This window comes from Oculina patagonica, chromosome 7 (assembly GCF_052425735.1).
Source record: "Oculina patagonica isolate OP01 chromosome 7, crgOcupat, whole genome shotgun sequence".
Lineage (NCBI taxonomy): Eukaryota > Metazoa > Cnidaria > Anthozoa > Scleractinia > Oculinidae > Oculina > Oculina patagonica.
Window position 1 is genome coordinate 13,458,996 of NC_135764.1, and position 12,727 is coordinate 13,471,722.

At 37.9% G+C, this 12,727-nt stretch overlaps 1 protein-coding gene across 1 annotated transcript; it reads right to left on the reverse strand.

Moving 5' to 3' along the window:
- Window positions 1–4,113: 4,113 nt before the first annotated feature.
- Window positions 4,114–6,065, reverse strand: LOC144661295 (uncharacterized). Its single transcript, XM_078522001.1, has one exon. The coding sequence runs from the start codon at window positions 5,999–6,001 to the stop codon at window positions 4,382–4,384; it is 1,620 nt and encodes a 539-aa protein (XP_078378127.1). The 5' UTR covers window positions 6,002–6,065; the 3' UTR covers window positions 4,114–4,381.
- Window positions 6,066–12,727: the final 6,662 nt, after the last annotated feature.

Genomic DNA, 12,727 nt, shown 5'->3' on the forward strand with positions numbered 1-12,727 from the left:
CACTGCACATTCACCACAGACAGTGAGGAAAGTGTTTAGCAAGTTTGATTCGGTAGCTGCCATGTTGAATCACGTGAGCAATCTCCATGTGTTTATTGGTCAGTTGATATTTCTGGCTGAGCATGCACACGTTGAGGATTTTTCCACTCAAGGCAAAAAACATCAAACATGATAAATATTTTCCTCAAGGCCTCGCGAGGTAAAATTCTCACGAAAAATGCCTGCACACGAGAGAAATTTGCTTAGCAAATGGGCATGTGAGGCTGTTTAACTACTGAAGGCAGAAATTATTATAGTAAGGTATAGCAAAAGTTTTCTACGACGTTTGCTTATTTTTATTTTTTGGCTATTTTGTTATTATTTATACCTGACTGTACTGAGTTTAATGAATGGTTAACTCAAGTTCAAAAGCTATACTGTCAAACAATGCTTATTAAAAAAATTGCTGATACATATATAATATACCGGTATGTATTCTCCTTAAAAAATATTGACAGAAAGTGGCTATTTTTTATACATTTATAATAGACTGGAATCATCGAGCACTATACCCCACTAGAGTGCCTGTTGCTTTTAATGCACCGTCAAATATTACTGAAACTGTTTTGAAAATAATTACTGCAATTGAAATGTCAAGTTAGGGTGTTTACCACTTTCTACCAGCTACTCACAGGGTCAAATTCACTTATCTAATCTGCTGAGGATTACTGCTAGTTTTTAAAATTTATGATAGACTGGTATCATTGAGCACTATACCCCACTATTGAACATGTTCACAGACTAGTATCTGTGCTTTCAGTGCACCATCAAATTGAAAAATCTGAAACTTTTTCAAATTACACATGAAATGCCATTTTAACATGACTGACCATTTTCTTATAGTCATTCATTCAGAGATTCTACCCATTTAGCTAATCTGTTGACAATAACTGCTAGCAACAGCTGTAGCAAGTCTTATAAATGTAATTTACAAATAACAGGGGGCTCACATCACAAAAGTGATATTTGTGTGAGGCCCCGTGAGGAAACACATGAATATTAATTGATTAAAATGTCAATAATAAAAGGTAAAAACATTGAACGATTTAAAAAAATATCATATGCAAAAAGCTTAAAAAGTTATCATAAAAAGTTAAGTAAATGTTACAATTTGTAGGAAAGAAGGAATGCTTCTAAAAAATTTTTCTGTGAATGAGAGATGACAGAACCTTCGTTATGATCAGATGCATGGAATTACGTCTTACATGTAAAACAGAAATGCTAATCAGACATAGAAAGGGACACAATTACGGGTGTTTATTATGTCATGATGTTTATAACAATGTACTACTGAAATTTCATAAATCCATGTGTCACATAAGAGGCCCTGCCAGGGTAAATTCCGACAAGCGACATGGCCCAAAAAGTAGCGACAGCACATGAAGTGAAATTGCGACAAACACTAATCTTTCTCGCCAAATTCCGACAAGTAACAAAAAGGCCTAGAACGGCAGATGAAACTGCGACACCAAGCATTTTGAAATTCAGACAAGCGACTCCGGGAACCCCCTGGTAGGGCCTCACATAAGCATGTGGACATTCTTTATCTGGTGGCGTGCGCTGATTTTAATTTCAGTTCTATATGCCATTTCAGCTTTGGTGTTTTCTGTTTTCTGGTCAAGTGACTTCAGCTTGTCAAATATTGCCATGATTTGAAAGTCTTAAAGGACTCTAGAATGCAACAAACCAGTGAAAAATGCTTTTCTGTGTAAGGTCTGGTTTACAAAATATGATGTGTGTGGACTCTTTCTGTTGTGTTTTTTAAAAACCAAACTGAGTCATCCCCTCCCACTGCAGGAATTAATTGATACGGTTTGCCTTAAATTCTTAGAGACTTGTCCACCGAACTTCCTTTCCACATTCTGTAAGTAACAAGTCTTTTTACAAAATGCTACTGCTATTGTGAAGCAATTAAGGGACCATTCATTTTTTAGAAGGGGGGGAGGGCCGGAGGAATCTTGGGGGGGGTCACTAATTTTTTACAGTGGCAAAAGGGGAGGGTCATCGTTATTTTTGTTTTTGAAAAGGGGGGGTCGCGTAGAAAAACACTGCATTTTAATCCAAATCAAAATCTTTTATTTTCAATAAATATTAAGTGATATAAAATGTGACAGGCCAAGCACGACTCCCGCTGGTTGCTAAATGTTAGCCTTCAGTCTGTTATAAACGGAGGATTTGATTAACACTCTCTAGAGCTGTTTCAGTGATGATCTTTATGCCATTGTGTTTGCTAGCTCTGTGGCATATTTCGTTAGGTTTATCGGATCATGTTGGTTGAAAGATTCTTAAAAGCCTTTAATGGAATGTTGTAGTCTATATTGTGTATCAGATCAGTGGATTTCTAACTGTCAACTCGTATTCTGAAGTGGCGGTTAGTTCGTAGGATAACGTTTCGTTACCACAGTTGTGAGGGTCTATAAAGATCCGAGTCTTTTAAAGGCAACTGTACAGGGACCGCGGAGAGGGAGGGGCTAGGGGGCTTTAGCCCCCCCCCCCCCACTTTTTTACAGTACAAAAAAATTACAATGGACAAGAAAAGAAACGATGAATTACTAAAAACATTTGGTTTTTGGACACCGCGTTGTTGATTTAGTTTGTAAAGGACAAAAGTAACAGCAGTTACTATTATCAACATAGATACATAAAGAACAAGTAAACGAGGACTATTGTCTCAAAAGGTTTCAGTTATAATCGAGTAATCTTATGATACTGCAGGATCAGGATGTCCTTTATATTACTATAAACTGGCTCTTTAAGGAAGAGCGAACTTCTCATGAAAAAGGCTTGTTTCATCATTGGTCAGTTTCGATCCGAACAAATGGCTTTGGTTTATAAGACGATACAGTATATTTTCGAAGTCAGCTGCTAAAGGTTATTCATTTTGTAACAATGAAATGAAACTGTGCTTTCTGGTAACATCTCAGTTACCAGTACTTTAACACGGTGAGAAAAGTTCGTGTCTTGAGTAGTTTTATCGAAAGTTTTGTGAAGCAACTTTTCTTTATTGCGACATTTTGTCAGTTTTTAACACAACATTTTAAATGCTGAACGTTTAATTTTTAATTTTAAATGCATTTTCTGGGATCTAAGAGAAATTAAAATCCAAATCTCCCGCATGCCCCCGGACCCCCCTAGCTGACTCACCCTTGTGTTTTCACGTTTTAGCCCCCCCCCCCCCCCCCCACTCAAATTCTTCCTGCGCGGTCCCTGCTGCAGTCTCTAAACATTGAGAATGATGGTTTCTTTGAGTTGTTTTTAAGCTCCCCTTAGTTTGAGTTGTTGTGATTTGCGCTCTGGGAGCTATAAAAGACATAAACTTTACCTCCATTATTGTTGATCTGTTTTGTTGCGTTACTTGCATCCACCAAATAAATTCTACGGCAGTTTGATTACTGCGTTTGAAGTCTCTAGTATGCCGCACCCATTTCTTCTGGCAAATGTTTTATCTAAAGCAAGACTCGAGTTTCGGTCCTTCAGTGGACCTCATCAGTTGCTGCTATGTCAAAGTCTCATGGAATGATTTGAAATCAATCGATTTGCCGTTTTTGTACTTGTCTGCAGGATCGAAAATTCTGGTTTTTAATTGGCTCACGTAAATGGACCAATTGTGTTAATGTAGTTTTGATCCGTGCTTAAGTGTGTTTGTTTAGAAGGCTATTTTTCGCATTTTTGACCGTTAAAGGTCACTTCTGATGCTAAAGAGTGGTTCTTTCTTAGCCGTGCGAGAGTAGTGTTCCACATAATGAAGAAGGGCTTCAATTCGTGTATATTTCACGGCGTGCGCTTGACTGTAGCAGAAATTTTTTTGCGATCAAAGATAATCTTGTGCAACACAGCGGAATGGAGCTCTGTCAAAAAAAGAGGTTTGATGTGAATTTTTTTTTAGGTGCATGTGTGTGTGTGTGTGTGTGTGGGGGGGGGGGGGGTCGCAAAATTTAATATTGCACTTTAGGGAAGGGCCTTTCTTTTTTTACTCTACTACAGGGGGAGGGCCAAAAAGTTTCAACTGAATACACACAGGGATTCCTCCGGCCCTCCCCCCTTCTAAAAAATGAATGGTCCCTAAGTGTTCGACATGCTGCCGGAAGGCACAAAAAATATGAAAGTTCTAAAAAATTTTCAAGACTGCATTAGCTTACATGTAAATGATTTTGTATTATGAGGAGAAACTCATTTTAGCTTAGTATTTTAGGATTTATGTATACACAACATCCATGCCATTTTTACATTGCTATTATTATCTGTTTAACACTTAAGCTTATTATGTAAACAAGTGTCCACATCGAAACAGTTTTATGCTTCTTGTTTCAAATATCAGTTGTGGATCCCGACATCATATTTTTTAAATAACGACTACCTTTTTTTCACCACAAGCTACAGCAATGCGTCCCTCAGTAGTCACTGTTATCCCTCTTAAGTCACCAATCCGTTCATTATGGATTTGAGTGCTGCGCACAAACTCGCCATCTTTGGTGTAAACTTCCACCAGCAGGAGATCTTTCCCTCGTTGTTTATCAGCGAGGACAACATGTTCACTTGCCCGGTGAAATGCAATTCTAGGACGCCAATAACTTCCTTGGAGTTTAAACTTGTTAAGATGGTCGCCATGTTCACTGAATATGTGAACACAGGAATCACTGGTGTCCAGTATCATAACACGGCCATCATTTGCAGCAGTGATATCCCACGCAACCTTCAATACTTCACCAAACGAGCGAACAAACTGACCATCAGTCTCATGCACATCAACCACATAACTCAGTACCAGTACTTTGCCACTGTCGGTGACTGTCAGTCCGCCCCAGTCCCTCACAGGAAACTTGTGACGCAGGTCAGCGGTGTTGTTAAATTCGTAAACGTACTCATATCTCTCAGCTCCAGGCTTTTCCAATATGGCCAGAACATAGATTCTGTCATTCATGTCTGTGGCTACATCAAGAACATATAACTTTGTATGTACGTCATCTTTAGGGAGACTGAAAAGACTCATAAATGTTCCTGTGCTGTCAAACACCTTTACGTTACCATCCCGATAGTCTCCAACAATGAATTGTCCGCTGGAGTTTGTAGCGATACCACGCGGCTCCTTCAGCTTGTGCTCCTCTTCACCCTCCTGACCAAATGACCATGGTGTTACACAACAGTGCTCCATGCCCTGTTTACGCAGAGCTTTAGTTATTCTTTCGTCACGCAAAAGATCAACTTTCTCCTGTCCGATATCAATAGTAGGGCAGATCGGGAGAAGAACGTCTTTGCCGACTGCTAATGTTTGCATGACGTCATAGATGACACGATTCACGCGACAGACACTGGAAATTATTTTCCTGCGTTCGCCTTTACTAAACAAGCCCCTTACTGCCTGAATGCCTTTCTTGAGCTGAACATCAAAACTGCTCTGAACTGCTGTCAGACTGTGTAACTCTTCCATGCACTGTTTACACAGTCCTAATGCGTTCGCGGGATTGTCTACGCTCTCTAGAATTGTCGCCATAACTCGATAGTCCATAGCCAGAATGCGGTCAGACGTTTCCAGAGCTTCATTATTAAAGGCTTCTGTTGCTTTCCAGCGAGCATCACTGAATCTTTTCTTTGCGTCAGAAAGCTTTTTCGTAGCTGATTCATCCAGGTCTGTAAGATCTAAGTTTCCCACTCCTTTGACTAATGCTTCAGCACAACCCGCTGGTGAAGGTATTGCGCCGTGCTCGCTTCTGGACCCTGCCTCGCAAAACATTTCACACAACAACACAATTCCCTCCTTAAAGAAGCTGATACTTGTCCCCAAATCTTTCCTTGATAATCCATCCAACTTCTTCTTGATATCGTCGATTTCACGCACGATCAATCCACGAAATTTTTGATCTGTTACATCGCCATCTTTTAGCTTCTCCGCTGCCTTATCCCTGCCTTTATTCACAAGCAAGCCAATTGTGGCTTTGAACACTGCTGTTACAATCGAAGACATAATCGTCAAATAAAAGAACTTTGAAACTGTTTTCCGCTAAATGACAAAGCTATTGATTGCAGCGGCGTTGTACACGAAATGAACAAATTCCACAAAGTTTTGCCTATAAATTAGATTTCGAAACAAAGAACTAAGTTCTAGTCCAGTGCCTCACAAGAGTGAATAATAACTTTTGCTGACGCAATGTATGTCAGCCTCTTAACAGCTATTGAAACAATGAGAGCGGAAACTTTGTCTCAAGTAGTGAAATAATGCCGGTTAAAAAGTAAATTTATATGTGATGTTAATCACGTTTTAGCTTTAATCCTTTCACTGATTCCGGAAAAAATAGTAGAAAAATACTTTCGATTCAAATTCTCTAAAATTATTTCAATTTCTGTTGTCAATAAATTAATTTAGATTTTTGAAATTTGTTTTGGTTTTTAAACAGTTTTCAATACGAACAAATCCTTGAATTCCATGAAAGGGTGTGATGCGAGTTTTAGCTGTACTTTGTTTCCACGGTAGATTTGTAACTTAGCACTTCCCTCCATCTGTTTTGAACCGAAATCCCGCTGACAACAAATCAAAGGAATCAAATCATTTATGTTCAATAAGAGCTTCATTGTTAGTATTATTTAAATACTTATATGTCAAAGCCACAGTAAATATGAAATAATATCAGACCACATGTGTAGTGGTGCAAAATGCGCGGGAAAATTTCGGGAAATGAGATCAAGTTACTTCGTGATATTTTAAGTTTTATTTTGTTTAAAATAAAGTTTGTTCATGAGAATATAGCGGAATGAATACATGTATAGACAAGGTCCATCGTTATTCATAATTCGCATGTAATGTTGAAGTGCAATACGTCATTATAACAGCAGGTTCTCCGGCTTGAGTGAAAATTATAGAATTCTTGTAAAAGAAAATTAATCCTGGACAAACTGACTGAGAAGAAATAAATACAACGGTTTTGAGGCATTGAGAGCTCATTTGAGGTTGAAGTTGTTCATGATACATACTAGAGCATACAGTGTTAATAATTGCTCAATTTCGCAGTTATTATTTCAACTAAGGAAGTCGTAACATGATAAACACTCCAAGCCACTCAGACTAAAAGACGCCATCATATTGGCCTGATATGAAAAAAAATATTGTCGACCAGATATGGAAAGTTAAAAACTTGTTCTGTATAGCAGCATCTCGGGTGTTATTTTAAGCGACTTGGTATCTATTACAGGAATTTCATGTCTTCAAAATCAAAGTACTTCACTTTATTACCTTCCCTTTTCCCCCAGAACACACTTAGCTTGTTTCAGATTTAACAACTCATTTAAACAAATCTCATAGTCAGTTGCATCTTTGATCAGATCATTAGAGCATTGAATAATCACGTTTTACCACTCGTTTGCCGCAGGCGATGAAACAGTTCTTAACACAAACAAACGATCATTGAGAACTATAGAAGGGTTTCTGTGGAGCGAATATGTTTATGTACTTCTATTTATTGCATGGCTTTACGTAGAGCTAAATTGAACGGGCATAATTTTCGAACAAATCTTGATTTGTCAAGAAGCTAAGAGCGGCATTGCGACTCATTAACAAATCCATTAGTGACCTTGAAGAAACTGTCGAACCATAACAGGATATTGCGTCAATTGTCTCAAGGATTTTAAGTTTTTTTGTTTTCAAACAGGAATGGGTCTTAGCCCAACAGATATAAAATATCGACTGTTTTTATTGTTTGCAGGAGAATTTTTCTAAAGGACAGTTATTTTTCTCTTAATTTTTTAATCTTTGACAAACATTCTCAGAAACTGTAATGAACGGTAAAGAGAAAACACCAAAGTTTTCATGCAAAATAATAAAAAGTAAGTGTCTAGTCTGTCTATTTCTGAAGTTGAGTGCTTTGCGTAATCGAAGACTGTAATTGTGTAGTGGATATTTTTTTCCTTTCTGCGCTACATGTTTTGATTTAAAAGCTCACGATTTAGCCACACTTACAATATTGGCGAAACATATTTTTGTAGCAGTGTGCATTTTTTTATCCAGCTTTTTCCATCACGTGACGCTTAAACAACAGAGTTTGAGTCGTTCAGTTACCTTGGCAACCACCTAGTTATAACAACTTCTTACACTTCCAAACGACGTGTGCGAGTATAAATAATGTAAATTTACTAACATTTCTAGTAATTCGAATAGTTATATAATACGCACTTCGAGATCAATGTTTACGGCTCACAACAACATTTCACCATTTAATTAGACAAAAAGCCTTTCTTTTTTGTGCATTTATATAAGAAATGGAATAAAGCAAGACCGAGACCAAATGAAGTCTTGTATTAGGTTTGGATGCATTCTTCGGTTGTTCAAGAAGGTTTGTTTTCTATTTCCTCAAAGAGTCGGAACGTTTTCTTTTAAAAGATGCGACTCTTCTGCGTGGAGACCTGGAACGGCCACGTGGGAACCTCGAACGCTCGCGTGGAGATCTCGCGCGTCGTGGGGGAGACCTTGAATGTCTTGGTAGAAAACGCCGCCTCGGTGCAGTGAAACGTCTCGTGTTGTCGCGAGATTCATTCGGAGGCGAGGACCGTGGACCTGTACGATATCGCTTAAAAGAGTAAAAGAAAAAAAGAAATCGGGTTCCACTGTAATGTTTTCAGCTGTCCTTCCTACCGAACAGGGCCTAGAAATAAGCTTGATCCTAAACTTTGACGAGCGTTTTGAACCAAGGGGGAAAAGTTAGTGTCGAAAACTAAACTTTCTCTAGTTATCGAAACCACAAATAAATAAATAAATAAATAAATAATTTAATTAATTTATCAATCAGTCAATCAGTCAATAAATAAATAAATAAAAATAAAACAAACAAATGAAAAACTAACGAACAAATGAATGAATGAATGAATGAATGAATGAATGATGTTCTTCTTTCTCAAATGTTTCAAGAATCGAACAGGTTTACGACAATTAAATATGTTCATGGACAAATATCAGTGAATATTTTTGAAGCTGAAAAAAGTTTATTGTGCATGTTAGGGAGGGTACTCTTCTGTGTCGGACCAACAGACACTTTATTATCAGCAATTAAATGTTCAAGCAAGCAACCGTCTGCGATATTCCGGTATACTTTGGATTAATAGTAATCTAATCGTTTTACAATACAGAAAACTGAATTTAAACGCAGAGACCGATACCACGTAGAGTGATAAAATTTTTGTACAATTAATTCCCGACTCAATCCAGGGAAGCTTTTTGAATTCCAAAAGGCAGAACAATTAATTGCCTTCCAGTGACAAGGAACATAATAATGACGAAAACATAAAATGGAAAAAATAAATGCTGTCAATTGTTGTTGTTTATATTATTTTTGGTGGATATTTGGCTCTTTTAAGAGGGGACTCTTAACTACACATCCAGAGTGGTTGCTAAGGGATTTTTTAAGACTGTATTTTGTGGCAGGCAATTTTGGAGCTTATTTTAATACTAAATGGTGAATTTTTATTGGGTGGCTTTGAAAAATACAGTCGAAGCTCTCTTAACGGACACTCTTGTAAGCGGACAGCTCTACTTACGGCCGCCTTGTTTGAAACCCCGTTTTAACTCCCATACATTCGCTGTATTTTTACATTCTCGTAAGCGGACATTCCCGTAAGCGGCCGCGGACACTTTCACAGATTACGACTTAGGCTTTTTCTTTGTTTTCATGCTCCCGTAAGCGGACACCCCAAAGGAAATCCTATAAACAATCTCTGTATGTCGTTTTTATCAACTAACTTCACATCGCCGTTCGTCACAATGATTTTACAGCAATTACTGTAATTACCGTACCACATTTCATTGTTTTTGTTTTGTCGTCATCCACGTCCGTCCGGTTATTGTTAGCTGGGCAAGCTCCCGTAAGCGGCCATCTATCCCCTACACCTCTAGTGGCCGCTTACGAGAACCATTCTCGTAAGCGGCCAGCTCCAGTTACGGACACTTTTTTCGCGTCCCGAGGGTGTCCGCTTACGAGAGCTTCGACTGTATATTATTGCGCGTGCATAACTAGTGCCAGTCCCAAACCGCGCGTTAGAATTCAAACTCCCTAAAACTCTGAGGAAGGAAGGTAGAGTTTCGATTTACGAATCAGAGATAAGATGACCTTCTTTATAATCTAAAGCAAGTGGTTACCGTTTACATGAAAGAAAGAAACGCTACTGAAGAAAGTCTGTAAATACGAGTGTTTATAACGCCACAACTTTTATTAAAATTCGAATTTTATAAAAAAAAGATACTTCACATTAAGTATGTGGACGTTTTTTTTATCTATTTGCGCTGATTGTAGTTTTCAAATCTATACGCCTTTTGAGTTTTAGGGGTTTTTTGTTCTAGTCAGTCAAATATGGCCGTGATCTGAAACTCTTAAAGGACTCTCCAATGGAACAAACCTGTGCAAAACTCTTATCGGGTATGAGGTCTGGTTTCCAAAATATGACAGTTAGAAACCTTCCTTAGCAACAAATTGGTAGTTAAGAGTCACATCCCTTACTGTTTTATTTCTTTTTGTTTCAAACACACGGGACACCAAAATATACGAAAATATTTACCTTGAAGTAATGGCTAAACGCGATGCAACAAGTTGGTTTTGATTGGGAGACGCATTCCGCAAAGCGAAATCAAAAGTGATATAGTTCCAAACAAAATGTGGATGGGTGTAGCTTTTGACACAGTAGTCATAAGCCAGCCATTACCTCCTAGCAACTGTTCATGTACCAAGCATCGTTTTAAGAGATAAAAGTCAATTCAAAATGGTTTATTCGCCGCTATACATCTCGCGTTGAAAGACGGTTTTCCGTTATTTATCAATTCCATAGTTGACATGGACCACGCAGCGAACCATATCGGGCCCCTAAAATTCCCGATCACACTTGTGTATTTTTCCGGCCCCGTTAACAAATTCTTCTTTAGATTTCGCTGTTAGAGCAGTGTTCAGCTACCTAACGTTTCCAACGGAACGGTGCAAGGTTTGCACACGAAAATTTACGGCATCCCAGGCGACAGTCGAAAAAGACTGGGATTCACCTGGTGAATTAACTAACAACTCTTATGATTTTTTTTACTTCTAAATAAATGTTGAATGTCGTAAAACCAATACCAAAGTTATCTCTCTGGCCAATCACAAAAAGCGCAGACAATCCTCAGCGAACCAATCAAAACTCGAAGCAAATGAATGTAGCCGGCACGAAGCGCGGGAAAAAATGTGTGTGCAAATCACGATTGGTTTTAGTTTTACTTCCTGTCGATTGGCTGAGGAAGTGGCGCGAGTTCTTTTAACCTGTCACTCGCAAAACGAAAGCAATCGTGAACCAGCTTCAACATTCAAGTTGAAACTGCTCTATTTCTTGTCCAAATCCAAACCTATGACGATTTTAGGCGGTGATTTGTTTTAAGACGTTCAATAGATGCTTTCATAGCTCCAAGGGAGGCGTTCTTTTGGCTCGTCACGCAATCTTTCCTTCCCAGCAAACCTCGTTTTTTTAGGGAGAAAGGATTGCGTGACCAGCCAAAAGAACATCTTCATAGGAGGCTCATGACTCCACTACTTTTGTTTGTCCCTCTAATGTGATAACCCTAGCTACTAATATCTTCTGGCTGGGTTTTCCTTTTAATCCTGACACCAAATTCATCTTTATACGACATTACATTTCGGCTAAAGTATTTAAGATTGTTCCAACCGACATCAGGTAATCCACGTGGATGGTAGCTAGTTCGGAGACAAATGTGTTGTAACCATGGTAACATGTCAAAAGTAAAAACAAGAGCATCAGAAAAGACAGTGGTTTGATCAAATCTATATTTTGGTTTTATAAAAACAGAAAAACAAATCATTAAAGAGGATAATCTTTTACTAAATAACTATTCTCATTATAAAACATTCTATAAAATTAAATATATTTTTGCCTCTCTGACTAGTCGGCTAAGCAGTGACCTGCATTCGAGACAAACTAGTCCCAGGACCACAGCGTTTTAATCAAGACCCTCTGCTCTCTTGGACTTCAAAACTGTGAACGCACTGGAAACAAGGATTTTAATCATTTATTATATAGGACTATATTATAGCATTCCGTCAATGCTTTCATTATGTTGATAACATTTAGCGATGAAAATGTAATGTTAAAAAGTAAAAACATTTCTCGCGCCAATAATTTTGACCTAAACCATAGCAACGAAAAAATCTACACGATCTCTGATCTATTTTTAAATTCCAATTTTATAACCTATAGCTAAATATTTTTGGGAGGGTGGTCAATTCTTAATTAAAATAATGACAAAAGTAAAAAAATACGTAGTTATATATTTAGTTTTAAACCTCTCCTCCCATTCTTTCTGCTTTTTCTTCTTTAAAAAAATTGTTATTTGAGATGCTTCAAGGATGCATGCAATACATAAGTAGCAGCATGCTGCGAAAAAATTCAAAAGAGTTTCCTAAATAAAAACGTTATACAATGTGCACAAAAAAACGTTTGCATAACATTACGAGAATACAGAAGTTATACCAGATTTTTCTTGTACCACATTTGTACCAGTATATGCGAGTTAAGAAATGTTTTGTTATTAAACGCCCAGATCTTAAAATGTGTTGAAATTTTGGCTGCAAACGGAGCTTGTAACAGGTAAGTACTAGAAAATAAGCATTCTGCAGAACTTTACAATTGTCACATGAGAATAGGCCAGTATAGTTTTTACACAGAGCGAATTTCG

Bases quoted from the DNA above. Each gene is read 5' to 3' on its own strand.
- LOC144661295 (XM_078522001.1), bottom strand. From the start codon at position 6,001: ATGTCTTCGATTGTAACAGCAGTGTTCAAAGCCACAATTGGCTTGCTT.